The sequence below is a fragment of the Leuciscus leuciscus genome (assembly GCF_965113295.1).
Source record: "Leuciscus leuciscus genome assembly, chromosome: 21".
NCBI classification, from domain to species: Eukaryota; Metazoa; Chordata; class Actinopteri; order Cypriniformes; family Leuciscidae; genus Leuciscus; species Leuciscus leuciscus.
This window is the reverse complement of record NC_138745.1, coordinates 26274525-26301952: the sequence shown is the minus strand read 5'-3', so window position 1 is coordinate 26301952 and position 27428 is coordinate 26274525. Positions and strand designations below refer to the sequence as shown.

General features: G+C 38.3%; 1 protein-coding gene and 1 long non-coding RNA gene across 12 annotated transcripts in view; one reads left to right on the top strand and one right to left on the bottom strand.

Annotated features, from left to right (window-relative positions):
* ablim1b (actin binding LIM protein 1b) overlaps positions 1 to 27428 on the bottom strand; it is a 97139-nt gene that overhangs the window by 8426 nt on the left and 61285 nt on the right. For 2 of the 11 annotated variants that reach the window (XM_082152945.1, XM_082152941.1), the window contains exons 7-25: positions 26628 to 26715; positions 24957 to 25015; positions 24522 to 24650; positions 23452 to 23496; positions 21898 to 21975; positions 21246 to 21404; positions 18137 to 18181; positions 17548 to 17586; positions 16195 to 16230; positions 15925 to 16054; positions 15609 to 15701; positions 15283 to 15297; positions 13866 to 13958; positions 13533 to 13580; positions 12507 to 12653; positions 11915 to 12000; positions 11508 to 11631; positions 11358 to 11416; positions 10257 to 10317 (exon numbers count right to left, since the gene is read on the bottom strand). In XM_082152945.1, the coding sequence (XP_082009071.1) occupies positions 10257 to 10317; positions 11358 to 11416; positions 11508 to 11631; positions 11915 to 12000; positions 12507 to 12653; positions 13533 to 13580; positions 13866 to 13958; positions 15283 to 15297; positions 15609 to 15701; positions 15925 to 16054; positions 16195 to 16230; positions 17548 to 17586; positions 18137 to 18181; positions 21246 to 21404; positions 21898 to 21975; positions 23452 to 23496; positions 24522 to 24650; positions 24957 to 25015; positions 26628 to 26715 (1534 nt within the window). Of the gene's footprint in view, positions 1 to 6163; positions 7701 to 7958; positions 8040 to 9690; positions 10151 to 10256; positions 10318 to 11357; positions 11417 to 11507; positions 11632 to 11914; positions 12001 to 12506; positions 12654 to 13532; positions 13581 to 13865; positions 13959 to 15282; positions 15298 to 15608; positions 15702 to 15924; positions 16055 to 16194; positions 16231 to 17547; positions 17587 to 18136; positions 18182 to 21245; positions 21405 to 21897; positions 21976 to 23451; positions 23497 to 24521; positions 24651 to 24956; positions 25016 to 26627; positions 26716 to 27428 lie in introns of those variants that run through there. The other 9 variants (XM_082152943.1, XR_014201338.1, XM_082152944.1 and 6 more) reach the window with 9 other exon arrangements.
* LOC309485940 overlaps positions 1 to 27428 on the top strand; it is a 50691-nt gene that overhangs the window by 18488 nt on the left and 4775 nt on the right. The window lies entirely within an intron of this gene.

Sequence of the window (27428 nt, the reverse complement as noted above, 5' to 3'; positions counted from 1 at the left end):
CACTATAACTTGAGGTACCACATAGCCAAAATGTGTCTTTTGGAGAGGGAATCCTACACCACTGATTTACATTAAATAGCTTAGTTAATGAGGCAGTTTGCCTAATACATATTTCTATATCCTCATGGTTCTGCCATGTTGGTGGTGAAATTTCTGTCTTGAGTGGTGTTTCCATCTTAAGCACAAAGCCACAAGCAGCACGGGGAATTTTTCCCAAAGTGGTTGAGGTTGAGGAATGGTTTTCCACACACCAGCGAAAAGTTGGTGGCAAGAGTAGATCAGTCATTACAGGTGTGGCTGATGTCAAGTTACATGACCCTGAACCTGGGATACAACATGGTGAGGCCAGAGGAGCTGTCATGGTGTGACATGTGCTCTGGTTAAAAATAAACTAGTGTGAATGCCAAATAATGTACAGGTGTCGCAATCAGAAATGGGGTGTGCTACCCATGGAACCCCTGCTCCTAGGTGGATGTGGCATACAAACATCTCTCCCAGAAAACAAGGCATTTCTTGACATATTCATTAATGCCACGAAGATGTTGCTTTTGGAGTCCAACGCTTCTGCAATGCTTATAATAGTCACTAGTGCAATTAACTTGCACATGGTAAAGGATCCCAGGTGCAGTTTTTAGCCGTGAAGCAGGAACGTCTGTGCAGTCTTTCATCAGGTGTATTCTTGTGATGATCTTTCAAGGATGTCTGTGATAATACTTCATATCCAGACGACGGAGAGGAGGTTTTAGTGAAAGGAATGGGACCTTCATGCATTCAGGCTGAATCTTCTTTCAGGCTATTATTTTTAATAACAATTTCAGTCTCACGCACACGTGATCTTGCGTTATTTCCCTATCACTTCTCGCATGTGTTTGGTTGTGAAACGTAGTTTGCGGAATGCGGACCAGACAGAAGTTGTCGGCGATTCCTTCTTTTGTTAAGTCATGCAATGCGAAAACCCCGGTCGCCGATCCATCGTGCAGTGTGAACACAACAGCAACTTAATGTTACCCCAGATAGTCACGCAGTGTGAAAAGAACAGTGACCCGACTACTTTGAAAATCGTGCAGTGTGAACTCGGCATTAGCATCTTCGATTACCTCACACAGACATGCACTGAAAATTTCAGAAACTGTTAAGCCTTTTATGTTCAAACCGGAGTCGGACTAAGATTGAGAGACTCAAGAAGAAGTGACAACATGTAGAATGCAACAGGACATTTCTGAATGGTTAGCTGATGAATTTATGTAGCTGATGTGGAGTTAACTATCTTCTAGTCATTGATTAGCATATTCTGTCATGATAATCTATAAATCGTGTTCCCGGAGGCAGGGTTTATGTAAATTTTAGGGTTAGTGATGTCACTAATCCGTGAAGAAACTCATTGTAGTCCCTACCAGCCGTTTGTTGTAGTCCTTAAAAAGCGATTTCTGTAAAAGAAAATATCTCCCTTTGCTTTGAACTTTGAGCGTCGTAACTTTGCAGATGTTGTTTATGCTCAAACAGCAACATTACACACTAACTAAAGTTAAACAAGTGAAATCATAATCAACCACATCTTTAAACCTTGCTAGTACTGGGTTGGAGTCCCCTTTGCCTTCAGATGCCTTAATTCTTCGTGGCAAAGATTCAACAAGGTGCTGGAAACATTCCACAGAGATTTTGGCTCATAATTACATGAATATAATGAAAATGCATATTTATTTTTATTAATATTTAATAAATTAGAAATAAATATGAAATAAATGTACAAAATAAATATTTAAAATAAACATGCTTATACTTTAGATGGCAAATGATTCTGCAATCCTATTACAGTATTTTTCACAAATAAAGTAATTGTTTAAAAATATATGAATAAGAAGTAACAGGGCACTCAGTAATCTGGTGTGCGCACTGGTAATCAAATGTTTTTCAAATAAAGACATGGTAAGACTAATTTGACATACTGCACACAGCGAAAATGGCATGAATATGACATAATGGGCAACTGTCACTTTTTTACATAGCGCAGCATATTTTAAAATGTTGAACCTGAACTCTACTCCTGTCCGCATTCTATTCACAGGGACCGAACGTCACAAACAGTAACATGTTTATACAGGCTATAGGCCTATTTTTTCGCATACCATTTACTTACTTTGTTTAACAGTTGTATATAATAACATATTAGATATGACTGTTAAACAGAGACCGTAAAGTTTAAACTAATGAAGACGGATAATGTGCCTTTCTCAGCGCTGCCCGTCAAAATAAAAGTCAGATACGCTTAAAAAAAAAAAATTTAATATGAATGATATGAATATCGGGCGATATATAGTCCATCTGCTTCAAGGTTCGACGTGTTGTGTGTTCAGAGATGCTCTTCTGCAGACCTCGGTTGTAAAGAGTGCTTATTTGAGTTAATGTTGCCTCTCTATCAGCTCAACCAGTCTGGCCATTCTCCTCTGACATCAACAAGGCATTTTGCACCGACAGAATTGCAGATCACTGGATATATTCTCTTTTCGGAGCATTCTCTGTAAACCTAGAGATGGTTGTGTGTGAAAATCCCAGTAGATCATCAGTTTCTGAAATACTCAGACCAGCCCATCAGTCACAAACAACAATGCCACATTCAAAGTCACTTAAATCACATTTCTTTTATTTATTATATTTTAAATACCTTTCCTTGCAATTCCATCTGGTGATGCTGGTGAAATGACGCATGTTAAGGCAGCAGTCACTGTTTTGAAACAGCTATAATTTTTCATGGATTTGAATCTGCAATTGATGGAAAACACATCAATGTTGTGCATTAAGGGATCATTTTCAATATCAAAGACCGATGCGAGAATTCTTTGGAGCAACAGTGGTTACTCATCTCTGAGCAACAGGGTAATCCCCTATAACTGAGTCAGTATGAGGAACCCTATACAAACTTCCTTAGTTAATCTACCAGGTTTCCAGTCAGTATTCATGCTCAGCTGATCCCGTGGCTTTAGAGTTGGATGTGTGAATGAAAAACTGTCTGCGGGACGTGTGTGGGATGGGGGCCTGACGGAGGGTGGTCTGCCTCCCAAAGGTTTGTTTGTAAAGGAAAAAATAAAGGGCGTCATATTGTTCATGCTCATGGAGCATAAAGGAACAATGTGAATACGCTTTTGTACAGATTCCAAGGTTCAGATTCAAGTTCAAAGCCTCCAAGAACAGGTAACAGATTTATGAAGAATCTGGAATGCCACTCAGATGCCTGAAAAGGGTTGAATTGTTTGGATGCTGTGTATCAGCTGGATGGTGTGGGTTCAGACATTGGCAGATCCTCCTGGCTGCTACTGTTGAAGCACAAAGAACATTCCACAGCTGTGAGTCAGAGAGCAGGGGTCACTGATTCAGCCCCATCTGAGCACTGGGGCCTTTTGATTCAAGGACCTTTCCCATGTTACACACATAGACAGATACACTCACAAAACACCATTACAACCTTGTACACAAAGAGGTGCTTGGGATGTGCCAAGTAAATCAGTAAGAGCAATGAGGCGATGAGATGCCATCCATCAACAAACACAATAACTGACCGGCAGGCAGATAAAAGGATAGAAGATTGAATACCTGGTCTGAACACTTCATATTCATGTTCTTCTGAAGTTCTGACCTACTGTGCTGTCTTGCTGACTGTTGACAATAACCCACCTTGGCAAGTCGGTGTAGCTTTTCACACAGTCAGGGAAAGCAAGGCACCTGATCAAACTCGGTCCTGCGCTCCCATGGATCCTCAAGAGGGGAGCGTTATGTCATGAAATAATATTATTCTGCCACTCCTACGTTGAGCGATCAGGTTCAGTACAAGCTCATACAAGGAAAAACAGTTTTCTGGTGTGAGAACGATCCATCGAGAACATTCAGGGTGGCATGTATTCTGGCAAAGCTGCTATAATTACCGCCACATTTTCGTCAGATTCAACTCAGGGAATTCTGACAGGGGCTTGTGGGGTCTGAAATCCAAGACCAGGATATAACCATCCTAAATACTCAGTGGATACAGCAGTGAGACGGTATGGATGAGGATGATGTCAGAACACAAACCAGACATGAACCAAATATCAGCACAGAAAAACATGAAATCATGAAAATAATGAATAGGTGTCCTAAAAAGCAAATCAAACCAAGCATGATAATGAGCTCCACAGGATGGGAACTTTGTGTATGTGTGTGTATCTTTTGGTTCTGGTGAATCCATGTCACAGTCTGTCGAACATAGAAAAAAGCAGGGTTTTTTTCTGTTTCTAATTTGCAGGAGGGTGAAAGTGGTATGGGTGACCAGAAACACCAATAAACACTCATCTTCTTGCTTAAATACCTCCATTCATACCTTTTGGTGGGCATGTGTCAGTCTGTTGAACATGAAAAAAAGTAGGGCTGCCTGGGTATTGACACAAATTTCATGATTCAATTCAACCCTTCGCAAAGACCTCCCTGGTTACTGTTGCTACAAGCTATGGACTCTCACGCCACACATCATGTTCTCACACAGTGAAAAAATACATCACGGAGCAAAGACGTCACTGATAACGCAACGACAGAAAAGACAGATCACGTTTCTCAAAAGCATTGTAAGCCTATAAGTAGACCGTAGAACCATTGGAACCAATGGTCTCTGTGTTCAACTTAGCTCACAATGCTTTTTAGAAACGCAACCCAGGTTACTTTTGGTTTGAAACAAAGTCTCAGCTTTGAAATTTGTCTTTTTTGGGGGGGGGAAATTCAAACAATAAATACCGTTTTGCGGCTCTTTAATGTGTCGTGACAGATCGCTGTAACGCCTCAGTTCAAGCGCCACATGAACTGATCAACTCTTCCTACCAGTTATAGCTCAAAATAAACATGAATGAACAATATGTTGTTTCAACCGTGGAAAGACGTCAATACACACATTTTTTCAAGTTCAAGTCCACTGATGTTAATCTACTAATTCTCCTGTCTGGTCTGTTTGTCAGACAAAATGGCGGATTTGGAGTTTTGATTGCTCATATCACCTTGGCTTTCAAACTCCCAGCGAAGGGTGAATTGAGATCTATATTGAATTCGATTCAATATCGATTAATTTGGATACAGGTAGGTACATTTTTCTACTATAATATTAAAATGTTAAAATTACCAACTGATTTGTAGGCCTATAGGCTACAAACATTTAAATTGCACAAAAGGCATTTTTTGTAATAATAAAATTATAAAAACTTTTTAAAGACATAAGAGTGCCAAGTGTTATACAATTGACAGTACAGGCATTTTGATATGACGCAGCGCCTGAAAATAGTCCCCAGCTCGGTAGACTATAGGGTCGACTATTTTCAGGCGCTGCGTCATATCATTACGCCTGCTGGACTCATGGTACGGCAGCAAAGTTTCTTGATTATTACGCAGGAATGAGAGTATAGTTCCTAGCCATATCAGCCTAGAAAATCCCAACTTTTCATTTTCCGTAGGTCTTAGTACACGATGTAACTACAGAAGAGTCAAGTTTTAAATAGGAAAAATATTGAAACTCTTTGGTCATTTTTTTGAGAGAGATGCTAATGGTCTTGTCCGATTCAATGATCTATGCTAAGCTATGCTAAAAGTGGTACCGCCAGACCCAGAGATCGGCTGAATGGATTCGAAAACGGTAAAACTCAACTGTTTAACTCTGGGGGAGTTGTAAAATGAGCCTATTTCCCAAAAAAGTGGAGTATCCCTTTAAATGTAGATCCGGGTACTTTTCACCTACTGTTTTATGAATACTATAAATTCGGATATAGACTATACTCGGCTCACATTGGCTACTGTTCTATACTTCTTTCTATATATTTCTATACAGGTATATTCAGACGCAGGCAGCGCATTCTCTTGCTCAAATACTTCTAGGCTTTTCTACAACTACAAGAGTGGTATCACTGACTTCACTGTAGAGTAACACAGTGCCATGTTTTGAATTCGACTCTGTGGAGCCCGGGAGGAGAGCGTTTTGGGAAAGAGGTCATACCACCGAGAACATTTATCATGAAGAGAACATGAAGGAAAGCACCCAAGGATTTCCAAGTGACTCAACAGGCGGACCTCCCACTATAACGGCCCCCTTATGGCACAGGGGCTTGTTGTATTTCATGTAAGGCGCACCACCACACAGTAATAATTACATGGGACAAAATGATCTGAAGCAGAGTTTTATTACTCAGCAGAGCTTACACCATTTTCATCAAATCTTTCCCTCAAAAAAGACAGAAAAAGGGTGAGGTACACAGTAGGGGGTATCAAAACCAACTCATTCTGTTTTAAAGTGACATACAGGTCTGTTTATAGTAATCACACTCGTTATAGTCGTATGTTTTGTAATAGACCTACTATAAAAGCACAATGCTGTAGTATGTCCTAGTTCTCTGTCATTAACCCTGCTAGTAACACAGGAAACTGCTGTGAATAATAGCCAACGGCGGCCCATAATACATCTGCAAGCAGTGTCTATGGGAACAGCATTATTCGGCAGCAATAACGACAACGAGATACGGCCCTGATATCGAGTCTACACCTGGCACAAATGCTATGGCTACAGCTCCGACACTCCCAAGTCAACACAGTGGCAGTATTGAAACACCTCCGAGGCAGTCATTTCAAAGGCTGTTCTTGCTTTATTAAAAAATAAAATATTGTTAAATATTGCAGAAAAACCGGAAGTCAAAACAAATGGATTGTCTGAGGCCGTTTCAGAGCGGGCCGATGTCTGTTATCCTCCCACGCCTGACCTCTAGTGGTGAAATTTAATAATAATATATCTTTTTTTAAAGTAATTGAAATTTTTATTTTATAAGTAGCCTAATAATAATAATAATGAACACTACCACCTCTTCTTACTATCAGACAAAAATGTTTTTGATTAAGAACTTGTCTATCTCGGGTGCTGTTTGGGCTTTGGCTAAGGTGAGAACATGCTTGCTACTTTACATGTAGGATGTGTGTTTTTTTAGGATTGTGACGAGGCGGCAGAGTGCTGGTGGGAGAGGACGCAGATTTCAGTTTCTAATGCTTTCCAGAACCTCGGCTCCGCAGGTGGAGGATCTTCAGTAGCTCTCATTTCCCGCTTTTAACGCACTTCAAAGGTCTCGTTAGGTCCTCAGCAGCAGGGGGGCTCCAGGGATCCCAACAACTCCACCACCTTAACGGCCTGTTTAGAGGGCGATCCCTGCTGACAGCCCCGGTTCCCCATCTAAAAAATTATAGTCCTGTTTTACAAGAGGGCCAGGAGGGAGGAGGATAAATCTCTCTGCTCCTGGAGGCAGGTTTAATGAGCACAGGCACACCATCAGCTCCCCTCGCTCCTGCGTTCGGATCTAGGGGTCACTCGCACCTCATTTTTGTTCATATTCAAACACTCACTCATTTAAAGATAAAGATATCTATTTGGGAAAATAAAAAGTGGTCTTTTTGAAGCAAAATAAAACTTTTTTTTTTGTGCTTGTAATTGGATGCAGACAATAATAACAATAATAATAACAATAAAGGAAAAGTAAATCAGACTAATAGCTCTAATACATCATATGAGTGACTGATGAATTAAAACATGCACAATCTGCTAGCTAGAAGAGCTTCGCTTTCTTCTTCATGTCGTTGCGCTTCCAAAGAGGAAGTCTGTCAAACTCGTGGATCTCCATCCCAAAAATGTCAAAGAATGTTTCGGGAGCCAAGTGGCGCTGGATATAAATGAGGAGAGAAAAAATATTGGAGAAATATAAGTCATCAGGCATGTGATCAGCTAAGGACAAAGAAAACTGAAAACCTTTTTTTCCCTCCCCCATTGAATATGTCTGTACAATGAATCATTAAATTATTATTTTTTTGCATAATAATAATAATAATTATTATTATTTTTATTATATATTTGATTTCTTATTTTTATTATTATTTAATATAAGTATTTGAGTACAGTGAGGCTATCGGGTGCCATTTACCTCCAGTCTCGACCTGTCCACATCCTTCGGGAGCTTAGTACGCCCTCTGTTGGCGACAGTGAGCATTTCATATGGGTACACCTTTACAAAAGGAGGGATTGTGTTGTTATGGAGAATGCTATGCAAGGCATTTGCCAAACACAATGAATCGCTGAAAGCAAATGGTTGAGGGAATAATGCACGGTCACTGCATTCTAATAGGGTACACAAACACCAACTCTTGCCAAAATACGACATTGCAGCACACGGTGCAAGTGAGAGTGTGGAAGAGCATGCAATGAAATATAGGTGAGCCTTGTGAGAGAGAGCGTGAGCATGTATTTCCAAAGCAGAAAGTCTGTGTTTCTCAATATAGGAAAGGGGTGGATAGGATAGGGAGTTATAGATAGTGCTTTAGTGTAATATAGATACAGTTGGCAGGACAGATTAAACTGGGGTGTGTTTTAGTGCGTCCTGGTTATACTAGTTCAGAAACACTCAAAAAACACACAAAAACCGGTTCTGTGTTTTTGGCATTCATAGTGGCAACAGACATTATATTGCATATTTAAAATAAGTAGATAGTAAATACAATAAGTAAATGTCGGAAAACTTCTAAAACCAGCCTAAACTTGTTTGAGTTTTAGCTGGTCTCCCAACTTTGGCTGGTTTTATAGTTCAAGCTGTTAACCAGCTAAAAACCAGACTGGCCACACTGGGAGACACATTTATACAGCGGAGACCCACAAACCAGCTTAGGCTGCTTTTCTTTCCAGCTTTTACTAATTTACTAGGTGTTATGCATGCTGGTGCTTTATGCATATTGCACATTTTATGTATATTTGGTGCTCAGGAAACATTTTTTCTTATTATTAATGTTGAAAACAGTTGCAATGCTTATTTTTTTTTAATGGAAACTGGGATACATTTTTTTTAGGATTCTTTGATGGAAAAAAAGTTCAACAGCATTTATTTGAAATTGAAATCTTTTTTACTGGTGTTGAATAAAAGTATTAACTTTAAAAAAGTTTGAACTGTAGTGTAATTCATATTTTAACTACTAGATCAGCTAATGACTAATTAAAGACAGATATTTAATTTGGTGTAGATTCATACAGTCAGTGTCATTAAAAAAAAAGATGAATGGGTTGAATTTTTCTATTTATTTTCCCCACTGAAATGACTGGGTAACTATGGTCACAGGGGTTTGCCAACTGTATGTACGGGAAGGAATTATAATGCTGTTAATGCGAGCACTCCTACGGACAGTTTACAATCATGCCAGTTATTGTTTCTTGCATTGCTGGGAAAGCCTATTAAGTTCCAATCTATTTAATCTTGCCAGTAACTATTAGCCAGGGCTGATGCATAAATTCAGTCCTAAGAGAATGAGGCTTCTGGGTAACCACAGCAACCACTTTAACAAAATATTACCATATGCAGCTGTGAAACCTCTTTAATGAGAACCAGGAGTTCAAAATTATTGAATAACCTTATGGCACGGCTAAAAGAGTATGTCATGTGATGACATCATTTCATAGCACTGGAAGATATGCAAGTAATGCTAGTCTAGTTGTACGCGCAGACCTTCGCCTGTGAAGATGAGCCAAAATAACAGTCCTCCTGACTGATGAATAATCTTGATTTTTAGGAGAGGGGGGTGAATATTTATTGAACACAGAGGAGCATTTAGAGATGGAAGAGAGAAGAGAGAAGAGAAACATAATTATTTGAAAATATTTGGGATACTTGCTTTATATTCCAACATATTAGGCATAGACATTCCCCTGTCCATTCTTGTAATGGAATCGTGGGCATCTTGGGTGGGCTAAAGAACAGAACACATACACGTGATGCGAATGATAAGAAAAGAAAGCAGAAACTGTTTTCAAGAACTCAGAACCATGGGAAATAGTCTGGATCTAATTCCTAACAGCTATTGCTCTGTATCAAGTTCTCTCGAGGGAGGTGGAAACTCAACTATTCATGTGACGTGCTCTTAAGGGTGTGTGTGTGGGGGGACTTTCAACATATCAAACCCTTGACTGGGCTCTTGACTTTCCCCATGGCAATGGCTCAAACTCAGACATAAGCATAGCAATGAGGGCATGAGTGCCATTCCGGTTACATGTAGCATGATTGACTTCCATATGTGCATGACTGCAGATGCACATGCTCAGTAAACACTGCATGTCAGTCACATACCTTAAAATCTGTAGGAATCAGAAAGAGACAAAATTCCCAAACATTACAATATTATTAGAATAGCTTTTTTTCAGTTGTTAGATGTGTTTTCAGTGTTAAAACATTGCATTTTACCTCTTTGTCCTCCACACACGTCCCCATAACTGTTATACTGAGAGAGTTCTGTAGACTGGGGCTGGAAACACAGACAAGATGCGCTGTAGTTTATAATACACTGGCTGATATGACCTCATTTATTCATTTATTAACAGAGGGTTGCAGAAATAATTCACTGATATTTCACTCACTTTGTGTGTCATTTTTTTTAATGAGAGAAACATTACCTTACAAATTAAATCACATATTAAGATATTTTTTTACGTTTTTGAATGAAGACTCTTACTGTATGCTCACCAAGGCTGCATTAATTTGATCAAAAATACAGTAAAAAACTGTAATAATATTGTGAAATATTATTACAATTTAAGATAACGGTTTTCTATTTGAATATATTTTAAAATGAAATTCCTGTGATGGAAAAGCTTTCAGCTTTTCAGCAGCCTTCAGTGTCACATGATCCTTCAGAAATCATTCTAATATGCTGATTTGGTGCTCAGTTATTATCAATTATTATTGGTGCTCAATTATTAATAAAGTTTTTTATTATTACTGACAACAGTTTTTGCTCCTTAATATTTTTGTGGAAACTGTGATACATTTTTCTTTGATGTATAGAAGGTTCAATGAACAGCATTTACTTGAAATATAAATCTTTTGTAACATTCTAAATGTCAATAACTGTCACTTTTGATCAGTTCAATGCATCCTTGCTGAATAAAAGTATACATTTATTTATTTTTCTTTAAACCGTACTTACCCCAAACTTTGGAATTGTAGTGTATCATGGTTTCCATAAAAACATTGAACTGTTTTCATCATTGATAATAATGAATATCATAAGGATAATAACTGTTTCTTGAGCAGCGAATCAGCATATTAGAATGATTTCTGAAGGATCATGTGACACTAAAGACTGGAGTAATGATGCTGAAAATTTAGCTTTGCACCACAGGAATACTTAAAAAAAATTAATAAAAATATTCCACAAAATTGCTGATTTTGCAGCATTTTATTTTCAAATCAATGCAGCCTGTGGTGAGTTTTTGTGGTGAGTTGGGTAGTTTTGCATCCCTATATTAAATTAAAGTAAATAACAGATGAATGGCTGAGACTTACCCGATGGAGGCCATTTCGTCCGTATCCAGGCAGGGATGATGTTTTAACGGTTTGGGAGTCTACAGCAGAGGACACAATACTTTTTTTAGACTAATGCCAGAGTAAAGCTTTATTTGTTGTGCTTGCTTTCAAAGTTATGTGGCATTTTACCTGTGGTACAGTTAGCGTATTGGGAGTCAAAGCGCTGGGCGGTCACACTTCGTACGTATTTCTCTCTGTTCATCTCCTTTTCCATCTCCTCCTTCAGAATGAGCTTCCCAAGTCCAGACTGGATCTGCAGTTAAATACAAGACTTAATACAAGTCATTTTGAATCTCAAGTAAATTTATCTTGATTTAAAAGGGTTTAGATTTTTGTACTGGAAAAAACTGTACTGTTTACTGTTGTACTGTGTCTGTATCTAGTTTTTCAGTGATTTTGGGCAATAAAACAATGTGTATGTGTAAATAATGCTGTGCAATGGAGCATAATTTGGCCCATACTGTATATGCATTTAAAGGATTGCTTTCACAAAAAAAATGACACAAGCAATGTATAAGTATTAATACGCCCTCAACCTTGCTGAGATGTTCCTCCTGAAGTTGTCTGCGTTTCAGTTGCTCGTCCTCTTCTTCGTCCCGTGACCGACTCCTCCCATCTGAGCCTGTACGTCCCAGGACCAGGAGAGGATTTTCAAATAAAACCAAAAAGAAAAAAAGAAAAAAATATTGAGATGATTGCAATATTGTCATGGCATTGTACCCATGATGACCTTCAAATGGAACCTCTGGGTTCAGTTATACGCATGGAAACCAAACAGTGGAACAAAAAATGACAACATGAGTTAAATACATAATATAAAAACAAATCATGAATAAAAATAACAATAAAAAATTGATCAGATTGAGTGGTGTAATGATTTGTTGATTGGATTTATTAGCGTTGGCAAATCTTTGTGTCTGTAAAGCAATCTAGTGTATAGTGGTGTTCTTTACTATCATCACAACTGGTTCTAGGGGTAAGTAGCCAGGCTTTACCAGCAGGAATCCAAGAGTTCTCAATATACACTGTTTTGAGAGCATTATTTAATTCACAAAAGGCTTCCATTAGTTTTTGGTTGCTGTTTTATTTGTGCCGTTGGGCCTTGAGGAGACAGCATCAGGACCGTACCTAAAGCAGCGAGGGACGGCGGACACGGCCAGTAGTCGGTCTCGATCTTTGCGGTTTCGTCTGGCCGAGGGGCGTGAGCCGCAGGGAACTTGGATGATTTGATGATGTCATCAGCGGACTTGCTTTGGGCTGCCAGGGCAGCTGAATCTGAATCGGTATTTTGGGGGAACTGCACTATCAGTGACGGCCTCTCAAAGGGTTTTAATAAGTGCAGTGCTGGACAATCAGTTCAAAGCATGACATTTCAGGATTTTTATATCTAAACATGTAAATCAAATATATTTTTATTTCTAAAATCTTATTTTTTAAAAGTAAAACACCAATTCAGAGACAGTGTCAAATGCTTTGAATGTCAATGGCCAGTACTGCATCTTATAAAGGACTGTATAGAGTGGATAGAGCACACATGCTACTGTTTGCAAGTTTATAGATTTTTATCATATTAAGCAAGCAGAAAATTTTGATATATAAACTGTATTTTGAAACCAGTAAATGGCACAACTGTTCAAATGGTCCCATTCAGTTTATTGAAACTAGCTTGATGTGTAGATTTACAGAGTATGCAAGATAGAGACCAAAGCAGAGTCATCTGAGGTGTCAGTCAATTTTGTTATGGGATCTGGCAGGCTATAACTCCATGCAGTTAAAAGGCAGAATCAAAGTTTTACGGCGACTGTTAAAGAGGATAGTATTTTGGTTTCTTGTTATAAGCGAGTCAGTTGTGAGGAAGCAATAAATAAAGAAAAAGAAAGTCTCAGAGATGAGAAAAGTTTATGATGTCAAATGGTACTTACATGTGAACATGTGATGTGATCATAGCATCATTACCAAAAATTAATGGATGGATGGAGTCAACACACATAAACAAACATATATAAATAATAAAAATAATAGTCAGAAATAATGCTTGCGCACACACCATAATGACTGTCACCAAAAATGTTTTACGGGATAGATAGATAGATAGATAGATAGATAGATAGATAGATAGATAGATAGATAGATAAATAAATAAAACAACCATACCATGCTGTTTGTAGATTGGTGGTTTTCTATACATGTTAATGCCTTGGTCTGTAAATTAGAAAATAAAGATCTATTTTTTTTTTTGCAGTCTCAGTCACAAATAAGATGCTCCAATCAACCAGTTATGATAATGATTTGGGGAAAAGCAAGCCGTATGTGACAGTACATGTACTCAGCATAAGAGGTCATCAAAATCTACCATTAAAACAATAAATAGATAAAAGCATAAATGCATCATGGGGGGGAGAAAGTTTTAAATTAAAGAATGGAGGGGAAGAGACAGAGCAGGAAAAACTCTAGAGAAGAAAAAAGAGATGATGCTCCAGCTCCTACCTGGGATGTGGAAATGTTTAGGGGTCAGAGAGAGGGTCGGGGTGGCCGGCCGAGAGGAAAGAGGAGAACTCCGGCCACTGGATGGCTCAGTGCCTCCAAACAAGAAGAGCAGAATAAGCGGGAGAAAGAAAAGTACAAAAACAAAAGAAGAAAAGAAAGAGAGAATAATGCCGGAATAAATCTTCACTGACGGAAAGATGGACAAACAGAAAAGGGCTTCAACAGAGAGGTGACAGAGAGACGGATTGGACCAGTGTGGGACGGCCCCACACGAAAGAGAACAGGTTTTGAAGGACAGACAGATTGGAAAGAGAGGAATGGTTTATGAAATCAGCATGCAAATACTTCACAATCAAGAACATGGTATCATTCACCAGCACAGTCATAAGGTACACATAACATTCACACTGTTAGGAAGCTGCTGTGTCTGATGGTAATATGACTGAATATCCTTTATGGTTATTGCCTATGAGGAAACAAACGTAAGCATGCGACATATACACGTTCCAAAAAATAGCAGTCTGCCGACATAGACTGCATTTCAAGGCATCACATGTGCTCTCCTGCTGTTTTAAAAAGGTAGACATCTATGTTACCCTTCACGGAGAAGGCAATCCCACAATGCACTCCAAATAGCTCCATAAATCCAAAATGGTGGAAAAAGCAAGAGAAATGTTGACTATTCATTTATATTATATTGTAATTATATTTATTTTATTCAATACTAAAGTGATTTGATAAAAAATATTAATTAAAAATGGACTATGTTTTGCAGTACTGTGTGCTTTGTATTTTTATGCTTATAGGAGTAATAAAAAATAATAAAAAATAATGGTAACACTTTACAATAATGTTAGTTAATGCAAATAAAAGAAAACGTTTGTTTATGCTAGTTCACAGTGACAACTTTTGATTTAAAAAATGTATTAGTGAATGTTCAAATTTAATGATGATAATAATACTTAGTTATTTTTATTGCTTTTATTATTATTATTAATTTGTATGCAATTATCTTATTTTCTTGACAGTTTTGAATATTCACTCATCTAACAACTTGCCTATTATATATTTAGCATGTCTGTCAGTAATATATTTTCAGGACAATAAAGAATATCCTCAATAACAACAATAATAATAACCAGAATGACTGAATTCCATTTCAGTTAGGATGCCACCTTAGAAGACAGCTGCCTATGTAAGCACTAAACAGCAAGGCAGCTCACTAGATTTTGGAACAGAGTTATTAGTATAAGAGTATTAGTGATGTCACAGTGACTTGGTTTAATGTTGGTTAATTGACTGTTATCAAATGAATCCAATTCTGAATAGTCAAAACACAGGACCAGCATGCATCTGAACTGCCACGGGCACCGAATTGCTCTACACAGTCAACAACAGCCACTAAGCCAAGACATACCTATGCAGAAAGAATCTGTGGAGAGGACAGAGGGACATTACACACATGAGCATGTGATTAGTAAACTGTGCATTAGCTTCAGTTGCATCTACAAACGCAGCCCTTGACCTCATAAGAGCGCCATTCAAGCATTTCCAAGACTTGTGAATTTCTCAAACAGAGCTGCCAAAAGCACAGCTTTACAAGCTAAATAAAATCAATCATCACATTCATGACATTTCAGCAGGCCTGAATCAGAGGAGGGAGGTGGATTTGTGTCTACAGAACGATACTGAAAACTGAGAACGAGGCGAAGAGGTCGGGCAACCGGGGTGGAGAGGCCTTACCTTTGTTATGGGGGAGGAAGTGATGTCGGAAGGGGGAGGTAGGGCGCGTGTCGCTGTTGCTGGAGCGCAAAGAGGAGCAGAGCTTCAGCATTCCTGCCAGCCGCTCAGGGAAGAGGAACAGAGGAGAAGAACGAAGGGAAAAAAAGAGGATGGAAGGAGCACACATGAGCAGAGGAGGAAGGAATAAAAGCTCAGGAGGAAACGGAAAGCAAGAAAAGGCCAAGCGAGGCCAAAACGTGGCGAGGAGATCTCGCTTATCCGGACACTCTGCTGGAATCCTATGGAGGCAGGATTGGGAACGGTTCATTTGACTCACCTGGTCTGTGGAAGTGCTGGGGAGACTTGGATAGAGGGGGTATGTAGTTATGGCGGTGGTAGACCGGAGAGCCGATGGAGCCCTGACTGGTGGATCTCTGAATGATGCGTTCCCTCATGTCATAGCAACCCTACCGCACACATACACACACAACATAACATATGGGAAGGTTCAAAATATCGTACACGTTCACATTTCTAAATCAATGGTTTAATGACATGTACTATAGGCTCTATTGTAATAACTTATCATTATAAAATAGCCTCTAACCTCAGCAGATGGAGTGGGAGACAGTGTCCTTGGAGACTGAAACAGAACAGGAACAAGAGCTCTATGTAAGGATGCATCAGAATAAGCACTAAAAGGTGGAGAGGAGACTGTATGCTGGATAGAGCAGGCCAGAAAAGCAAAAATGTTGGATTAGGAACAGGAAGTTAAATCATGCCACTGTCGGTATACTTTTTAAGGTCTGTGTGGCTTTGTATATTTGGTAAGTTGTTAGATATGAGTGAATATCACAAAACTCAAGAAATGTTCACTTAAAGTTAAAAGAACAGAATAAGAAATGAATGCAGTACATTCAAAAATTAACTTATTTAAATTGAAATAAATTATTCATTTAATAATAATTATAAGATACTATATCATAGTATAAGTAGCCTACCATTCAAAAGTTTGGGGAATGTAAGATTTTTTTTAATGTTTTTGGAAGAAGTCTCCTATGCCCACCAAGGCAGCGTTTATTTGATCAAAAATACAGTAAAAACCGCAATATTGTGAATTATTATTGAAATTCAAAGAACAGTTTTCTGAAGTATTTTCCTGTAAAAGCAAAACTGAAGTGTCACATTATCCCTCAGGAGCTTTTCCCAGAGTCAATGCAATTTATGACATTTCTCTCTATTATCAATATTGAAGAAAGTTGTGCTGCTTAATTCTTCTGTTTTTTCAGGATTCTTTGATGAATAGAAAGTCCCAAAAGAACAGCATTTATTTAAAATATATACTTTTTATAATATAGTATTTTGTAACAAGTCATTACTGTCACTTTTGATCAATTTAATGCATCCTTGTTGAATAAAAATAATATGAATTTCTTTCAAAGAAAATATTACTGACCCCAAACTTTCAAACACACACACACACACACACACACACACACACACACACACACACACACACACACACACACACACACACACACACACACACACACACACACACACACACACACACACACACACACACACACACACACACACACACACACACACACACACACACACACACACACTTAATTTTAAGTGTGTGTTAAAATGAAGGCTTAATTTTCTTTAAACAATTATGATTTGGGAAATTTCTTTGTGAGATTCACCCAGCTGTAGCAAGGATAAAGACAGACAGTCAAACAAGACAAGAATTACAAACATAAGCACACACTCCAACAGGACACTCTTGCTTCTTTGTAGCCATTAATTATACAGAGGACTTCTTCCAGTGCTCAAGGGACAGCTGAAGATCAGTGCCATCTCCATCAAAAGCACATTTAGGAGAGAGAGAAGTGCGGCCACAGCTCACAGGCTGACTGTGTCAGGGTTCAGAGGGAGGTCACTGAAAACTTACTGTTTCTGCTGACAGTGAGGAGGGGTCTTGTGGCAGGGTCTGGGAATGTGGACACAGAATTACAATCACGTATTATGTCATACGTCATGGAAACAGTTGCGTTTTCTGTGACCCTGCATGCATTGCATGATGTTTCAAATGAAATGAATGTGATGAAGGAATCGCACAGAAGCGCTTGCAGTGTTTGTCTTGAATGTTAGATGCTGTCTATATCTAATGTCATGATAAAGCCTAAATTGATACTTGACACAGATCAGTTAATTGAGAATGAGACTGAATCTACATTGCCATAGCACATATAGAAGCTTCTTCAGTTTTCCACAGGGTTTTTGAGTACACACTTCAAGTGGCTGTCACTTGCAAAGTCTACTTACTTTAGAGAGCAGCTATTCAGATGAGACTGAGAGAACAGACAACAGCCAGTGAGATGAGTGAAACTAGGTGTGAGAGGCATTAGATGTTCATGCTTATTAGATTAGGTTAGGATTTATAAATCAATATGTTAGTTGTGTTCTTATTAGTTTGGGTTGGTAATCCACAAACTAACTGGTCATGTCAGCGGCCTTATTTCTATCCTGCTTCCACTTACTGTGGCTCTGCCTCTGGGAGGGCTGCCACCTGAGGCTTTGACAGGCTGTAGGGGAGGAAAGGGTTGAGTTTGGTTACTCTAAAAGCTTGTCAGTGACTCAACAAAACATTATGCATTAAAGGAATATTATTGGTCATTTTCAACTGGTCGGTTACCACAGGTAATAATGTTGTTAACAGTAATACACTTACAATGAAAGGCTAGCTGGCTAGTGGGTCGCACTACAAAGAAAAAACACAACTATGCTTTTTCGAAAGTATAACTTGATGGGTTAGCTTAAAACTAGTGTGATAGAATTGCTTGCTTCCTTTCTTACATGTCAAATCAAACTCATGTCATGATTGTATGACTCGAACCAGCATCTCTGGCATGCTAACAAGGATGCTAAAGGAGTCTCTAGCGTCAGTTGCTAGTGCGCCTCTTGAGATCAGAGGAGTGAGGTTTACATGCACAGCTCTCGCTAGCTGGCCTCCGTTACACTCAGCCCCCTAAACCTCACTCCCATCCGGGTCACGGCACCAACAGAACATTTCCGGTCCTATACTTGCCCCACTCAGACCAACGTTTCTGTCATGAGAGCTAGGCATGCTAACAAGGAGCCTAAGACTGCAGTCTCAGTCGCTAGTCTGCCTCTTGCTCTCACTAGCTGGCCTCTGTTACATAAACAGCTAAAAAAAAGCAAACCCAGCTACTTCTGCTAAACCTGTATGTGGGTCTTGTTTTCCAGTGAAAATATCAAAACATCTTTCAAACAAGATAAATTAAGTAGCATTGGAGAAGCAAAATTCATTTTTAGACTCATTTTGTATTTTAAATAAAAATAAAATATTTGTCATTGGGCTAGGAAAAACACTACCGTTCAAACATTTGGGTTAGTACGAATTTTTTGTTTATTTTGAAAGAAATGTATACTTTTATTCATGCAAGGATGCATTAAATTGATCAAAAGTGCTAGGCTTTTGCATTGTTACAAAATAATTCTAGGGGTGTAACGATACCCTCATGTCACGATTTGATACATATCACGATACTATGCTCACGACACAATGTTATTGTGATACTCCAAGACATAAGATAAAACGTTAAAAAATGTTTTTACTGTTGATTAAAATGCTAAATTTGATATTACATTGTGGGTGTAAATGAATAGGCTTGGACTTTGTGCTGGTAACCCAATGCACCGGACAATGGTGACACCTGGATAAAAATATTCATGATTCTGAAGCTGAAAATACAGAATTATTTTAGACGAATATGCACTCACTAGATATATTTAAAATAATGTAACATAAGACATTTGGCACTATCAGGATTATTAACCAATAGACCAACAGATCGCTTATTCCCCCCTTGCATTATTATACATTATATGTAACATTATAACATTTTATATAGTAGTTTAATGTAGTATTGTCACTAAAGCTCTGAAAACTTGCTTTTTTTTTTTTCTCACACAGTGAATTTTATTTTGGATGAACTATATACAATAAATATTGTCACTATCCACAATACATTTTGTTGCATTTTTGTACAGCGATATATTGTGACACGATCTGATTTTGAAGGATCATGTGACACTGAAGACTGGTGTAATGGCTGCTGAAAATTCACCTTTGCTACACAAAAATAAATTACATTTTAAAATTGAAAACTGTTATTTTAAATTGTAATAATATTTCAAAATATTATTGTATTTTTACATAGCAAATAAATGCAAACCAAATAAGAGCCTGAGATACTTCTTTCAAAAACTTTTATATACCAACCCCAAACTTTTGAACGGTAGAGTCATTTTTTAAATTTTTTTTTTGGTAGTGCATAACCAAATTTTCCAACACCTAAATAAGTAGTCCCAACTCATAAGGACGATTTAGGCAACTTTAAACTTTATAGTTCAAAAAACAAAAAAATTCAAGTTAAGTATTGATTCAAGTAAGTGCTAACAAAAATGTGAGCTTCATATGTCTGCTAAAAACACTTTGACCCACTTGCTTGATAGGCTTCCATTGTAAATATTTTACTGTAAATATATTTCCTGTTTGTTTATATACAATCAAAGACATGTCTAAATTATTGTATGTGGTAATCAAACACAGATGCAGGTGAAAACCCCCCCAGGAATATTCCTTTAACATGCATCTTCAACACCGCAGACTGTCTGAAATCTTGATTATGGTCATCAGGGGGCGCTGCGACACTGCTGTCTCTACACAGAGAATGCGCACAGGCGTTTTCAGGTACAGAAGAGCAATGTTTAATAGACAATGGGAACCCAAGAGCAGTCACAGAGAATAAAAAAAACACACATCTCTCATACATTCTTTTCATGCATAGACATAGCTAACATGTTGACAGGAATACATGCAATGTTTATGATCACATACAGAGAAATGAGCAAAAGCACACACTTGCTCACATCTGCTCTGTCCGCGGCCTGAGAGCCTCAACCAATAGTGCTTTTTGGAACACTAATGGGATAATGGGGTCAGAGAGCTATTATGGTTACTGTGACAAAGTAGGGACCTGGGGATGGGATGGTATTATCACAACTATGGAGCACTGGCAGGGTTGGGTCTGTTATATAGGGGTAGTCTGGTAGGGTTTGGGCCAGATCGCTAAAGTGGCCAAAACCCAAGTGCAGGTTTGATAATGGAAACTAGACCAGTGGCTCTCAAACAGGGGGTCTGGGCCCACTAGGGAGCCTCAGCAAACTTCCAAGGAGGCTGAAGGATGACTTTAAAATATTTAAATGAATAAATTATTGTTAATATATTCAAATAATCAAACTCTAAATTGTAACGCTAAAAATAAAGACTAGACCGTTCACATCTCCAAATTGAAGAACAGGAATGCTAAATGTATAGAGCATGGATGTTCAAATATTTTTAGTATTTTCAGGTACACTGTCTGATTTGAGGTAAAACGGCTTGAGTTTCATTTTTATGAAAGCCACACCTAGTCCAAAAAAATATGAGAATAAATAAATATAAACATAAATCGGTGACATCATGTCTACTCAGCCATATAGTAGCTATATCTATCATTTTAAGTCATAATAGCACATCGTTGGTTAATCAGAAAGACACTAAAAGTTTACGATTCAGATTACCTCTCCAGGGCTGTGCCTTCTTTGTCTTTCCAGGGTGGAGGAGGTGGAATGGAGAGACTCATAGGATATCATGTCTGGACGCTCTATGTCATAAATGGCCTTGACTCTGGGAATGGCTGCTAGGTCCTTGTAATCAATAATCTCATTGTCTACTTTTGCCTGGAGGAAGGAGAGGATGAGGGACAGGGGAAGGGGACACATAGGTGGAGAAACACAGGGAGAAAAGGTGTTGATGAGGAAGAGGTCAGGGCACAGGTCAAAGGTCATCCACATCACATCCAACCAAAGCTACAGCTCTCACAAAGGTCATCACACGGGGTAAATGCACAGTGTGGAAAGATGAACGCTGTTGTTGGAGGCATGCTTATGTGGAAAGCTATACATTTGCTTAACAGACTTTCAGTGTTAATGTAAATGATCCTCTAAATTCGTTTACATGCAAAAACGATGCTACAGATGTCAAATACAAGGCGAAGGCAAAGAGTGGAGAGAAGATGAAGGAAACTCCTGTGCTTTTCCTGCATGTCCAGGTTTTTTTTATTTTTTTTTACATTGACCCTGAAGTATACCAGCATCAGAATCCGTTGTGGATTGAGTGATGTGATCTGATAGACTCAGGAAACGATTGTGGGCGCCGTTGAGTTGGACTCACATAGATGGTGTGACCTGGAGATCCAGGTATGCTCGAGCCAGGTCTCGAACAGATACTCTCAGACGATGACCTCGTGGGCTGCGGGAGAACGAGATGTTGTATTAGCAATAAGCTGAAGATAACAGACACACATATTCCTGAACACACTCATACTGTAGATGCCAGTGGGTATAGCTTAGCTACAAACGAGCATTTTGTCATCAGTTACTCACTCTTATGTCATTTCAAAACTATATGACTTTCTTTTTTCCATGGAACACAAAAGGACAAGGTCTGAAGAATGTTTACACTGCTCTTTTTCATACAATGAAAGTGAATGGGGACCGGGCTTTCAAGCACCAAAAGAGCACCATAAAAGCATTGTAAAGTAACTATGCACTATATGCACTATATTTTAAGTCTTCTGAAGCCATACAATAGCTTTGTGAGAGGATCGTTATTCTTAAAATTTTGTTGGTCATCTTTCACTTTCATTGTATTGAGTGCAAAAGTGCAGCTTGGACATTCCGCTAAATATCTCTGTTTGTGTTCCATACAGGAAAAAACCTATGCAAAATACTATATACTTTAAAAGAATATTCTAACGTGTGATTTGAAAGTTTTATTGTTTTTGGATACTTAATTGCATGTTAATCGCAATTAAATGAAAATGTATTGTAGTTTAAATGTATATTAAAAGCTGAACTTTAGAGTGCTTTGACCCAACTACGTAAGTAGCACATAAGTACATGATTGTATGTAATTTCTTTAAAGCATGACAAAAGATTATTAAAACATTTAAAATGTAAAACTTTTAATTTACATTATTACAAAGTGCACTTTTTTTGTGTTAAGAAACAAAATAATGAAAGTGTCCTTTCTTTATGTGGCCTTTTATTTCATTATATAAAATGTATATATTATCTGCAAGTAAATTTTTTTTGTTTTAATATACAGTTTTATCAAATTAAGCACAATTATGCACACTTCTTTTTAACAAGGGAAGTCATACAGGTTTGAAAAGAGAGGAGTATGAATGACAAGAGAAAATGATGACAACATTTTTATTTCGGGGTGAAGTAAGCACATTCTTGAGCTTTCATTCAGCACAAATTAGAAAACCACTGGATTTCCAGCTCATATTGCCTCATACTCCAATGCAAGCCTTCCCAAGATGCATTCGGTTTCATATCATACAATCAGTGCAGCCAGTGCAGCCAATCCCTCAGATATGGACTCTTGGTCAAATGTCACCAAAAACACCCGAATTGGACGACCTTTAGGAACAGTTTTCCGTTTGAGAGACCAGTTATGCTACATGTTGAGCTGAGCTCATATCTGAGACCGTTCTGCATGAAGATTCAAACAGCCGTCATTCCTGTAATGGTGAATAGAGCCCTGGAGGGCTTGAGCCACATGCTTGCAGCGGTGAAAAGCGTAATGATTCACACATAGGCTGTTAAGGGGAAGGTGGTGAGGGCAGAAAGCCCTCTGCTGGTTGGTGACTGCAAACGCAAGAGCTGCGAAACACATTCGGGGTTCCCCCACTCTGCTGCCAAAAGCAGAATACAGTACCTGCCTTTCTGATTGGTGCAGAGAGGTTACTGAGGGTGGGAGGGGCTGTGAAGGGAGGAAAAGGATATGACATCACACTCAACAAAACACTTGAATCATTCAACTTAGCCAGCGGCCATCTAACTCAAGCACATCCATAGTCATCTATACTCGCAGCCTTGCTTGCTATCCTATGCATGCGGGCAGATCCTAATTTCAGGTTTTGTGGGATATAAAGTTATTTTTGTGAAATTACCACATCTCCATGAGGATTATAACCTAACTTGCAGGAGGAGAGAGCAAGCTTATTCTTATGTGTGCTGGTTCACTCTGGCTGAGGGGTGTATACACTACCAGTCAATATTTTGGAATTTTTTTTCATGTTTTTGAAATAAGTGTCTTATACTCATCAAGGCTGCATTTATTTGATCAAAATACAGTAAAAACAGCGATATTATGAAATATTATTACAATTTAAAGAACTGTTTTCTATTTTAAAGTATTTTCAAATTAAATGTATTCCTTTGATGTAAAAGCTGAATTTTCAGCAGCAATAACTATTCATTTCTCTTCTTTTAAAAAAATCGTACTTACCCTCAAACTTTTGAGTGGTAATGTATCACGGTTTCCACAAAAATATTAAGCAGCTCATCTCTTTTCAACATTGATAATGATAAGAAATCAGCATATTAAAATGATTTCTGAAGGATCATGCGGCACTGAAGACTGGAGTAATCTCTGCTGAAAATTCAGGTTTTCCAACAAAGGAATAAAGTGCATTTGAAAATACATTAAAATAGAAAATTGTTATTTTAAATTCTAATGATATTTCACAATATTACCATTTTACTGTATTTTTGTTCAAATAAACACAGCTATTGTGAGCATGAGAGACTTCCTTCAAAAAAAAAAAATTTGTTTGAAAAAAATTATTCCAAACTTTTGACTGGTAGTGTAAGTTAACTAATATGAAGCTAATAAAACACACAGCAGTTCAGTCTTGCTTCGGTGTAAAGCAGGACGGTTGGAGGGAGCTGTGTTAGCTGGAAGCATTGCAGTTTGGAGGGAGTGCAGAGCAGAAGACTGCAAACCTCACGACTGCCCAGGGGACGCCGGCCCAGTTGAGACTGAGAGCCACCTGGGCCCCGGCTCTGAATCTGAGACTGGGGGTAAAAGATATCAAACGGACTGGGTTTTCCTTTAGGATGTTGCCAAGCTGCCTAAGGAGGAGAATCACAACAGAATGGACAAAATACTCACTGACAAACACACACATGCACTCTCTTTTAGCGATTCAGACGTAACGCTTCAGCAAGAGCACCTGAGCCTTAATTTTAACCTTGGAGTCACTGGGGGAAGTTTTGAAAAGAATGTGTGCATTTCAAACTCAAACATTTCCCAGGGGTTCGTAGACTGTTGTTTCTGGGAACAATATGAGGGAGGAGCTCAGCAAAGTTTTCTCTTCCAGAGAGAGAGACAGACAAGGTTGAATAAGTGACTGGCTGTTTAGAAAGATAGATACTCACTCTGTACTTCTCTTCCACTCTACTGTTGTTCTTACAGTCTGGATGCCATACTGTAGAACCTTTGGGAGATAGAAATCAAGACAAAATATGAGGGTGGGGTATATCAGAATTATATTACCACATGATTGTCCCCATATTACAACTGGAACATTCCAACACATTTTCCTAATTTGTAAACACATTGTACTGTGACCTCATTTATCCAGCTCAACCACTCAACCCTGTTACCAAAGTCATCAAAACATCAAACAAATATTTTTCCTGAATTTATGGGGAATAACACTATTTTATTTTATGTTTTTTTGTTAAAACATCAAAGCAAGTATTTAGTACAGAAAATACAAAACCCTTGAACAATGAACAGAAAATAAACATAGCTCGACTTTCAACCCCTTTACCAAAGTTATCTTAAGAAAAACGATCAATTAAAGGGATAGTTCACTTTGAAATTAATTTTTGGTATGTTTTAGCTTACCTCAAGGGCATCCAAGATGTAGGTGTCTTTTTTTCCGCAGTAGTTTCAATTTTGATATTTTTAGGTCAAACCGTTCTTGTCTGTCAGTCATATAATGCAGGTCTATGGTCACTGTCTCAAAGAGCAAGCACAGAGTCCAAATTAAAACAATTCCCCATCGTCCAAATTAAACAATTCCCGATCGTAAGTACACATTGATGGCCTAAGACACGAAACGAGCGGTTTGTGTGAGAAAACGAACAGTATTTATATCGTTTTTACCTCTTATACACAGCCACGTCCAAGTGATCTGATCTGACGTGCACGCAGACTGGTGCATAGATATATACACTAGATGTCGCCTTAAAGACATTCGTTCCAATGAACTGCCGTAGACAAGGCGACATCTAGTGTATATATCTATGCACCAGTCTGCGTGCACGTCAGATCAGATCACTTGGACGTGGCTGTGTATAAGAGGTAAAAACGATATAAATACTGTTCGTTTTCTCACACAAACCGCTCGTTTCGTGTCTTAGGCCATCAATGTGTACTTACGATCGGGAATTGTTTAATTTGGACGATGGGGAATTTAACTGTGCATGCTCTTTGAGACAGTGACCATCGACCTGCATTATATGACTGACAGACAAGAACGGTTTGACCTAAAAATATCAAAATTGAAACTACTGCGGAAAAAAAGACACCTACATCTTGGATGCCCTTGAGGTAAGCTAAAACATACCAAAAATTAATTTCAAAGTGAACTATCCCTTTAAATATTTTTTCCTTAACTTATGGGGGAAATAAATATATAAATAACTATTTTATTTTATGTAGCTAAAATAACAAAATCAGTTGTACTTAGACATGTCCCAAAATATGGGAACAGGTTTGCAAAAAAAAAAAAAAGAAGAAAAAAAAAGAAAAGAAAACATGAACAATGAAAATAAAATAAAAACAACTTAGTTTGACGTTCAACCCTGTTACCAGTTAACATAAGAAAAATGTTCCTTAATATATGGGAAATTTAAATATGTAACTACTATCTTATTTTATTTTATTTATTTTGTACTAAAGTAGCAAAATCAGCTGTATCTACCCTCATATAATATTTAGTTCCAAGAGTTTCAAGGGTAATTTTGAATTTTTCATGGAAAGTTCCAGGAATGCTTCAATCCTCTGTAGTAAATGTAGCATTAAAGTTTTGCGCTCACCCTGTAGGTACATCTCCTCTCCCTCCGTGAACATTTGATTGCACCTGCTGCATCGTGCACAGCTTGGATGGTAGTGCTTATCTCCTGCCTGTGAGAAGCAAAGGTCAACATTCAGAGGTCAACAGATTTCACGAGAAAAAAAAACATTACAGAGAGACACAGCACTGGGCAAAACAGACCGGGATAGATATTCCTTAACATCTGTGGCAAAGCGAAACAGTCTGTGGGGTGTGCTGTCATTTCATTGCACTTCACTTATTTTAAAAGAAGGCGTGTGTGTTCTCAATGAATGAAGCTCTGTTAAGATCTACAGAGTCACTGTTTGCACAGCACACTATCCCATATTACCTTACCCTGACACACAAAAAATACCCTCCTGACCTCTGGATGCTTCCAGGTCAAGAGAACAATACCAGCATAAAGACATTCACAATTTCAGACATACACATGCTGGCTTGACATACACATTAATGTATAAATAAAGATTTTATTTGCAAGGTTATGTTGCATACAGGATATCATCCTGCTCAACATTTCAGATGCACGTGCGCCAACCACCGCAACACGGTCCGTCAGCCACAGCTATGAGCTGGAATGCTGATATTGGAGAGCTGGGCGGTTCGCTAGGGAGCTGGCAGGGCTGAGAAACACTGCAGTCTGTCAGTCTTTTCAATTTCTGGAAGGTCATTCTCAACCATAAGCAGAAACAATGAAAAATGATCACTGGGCATGATCACATGGAGCCCCTCTTAGGCTAAGGGTTTCAGACAGTCGCAGATATACACTACTGTTAAAAAGTTT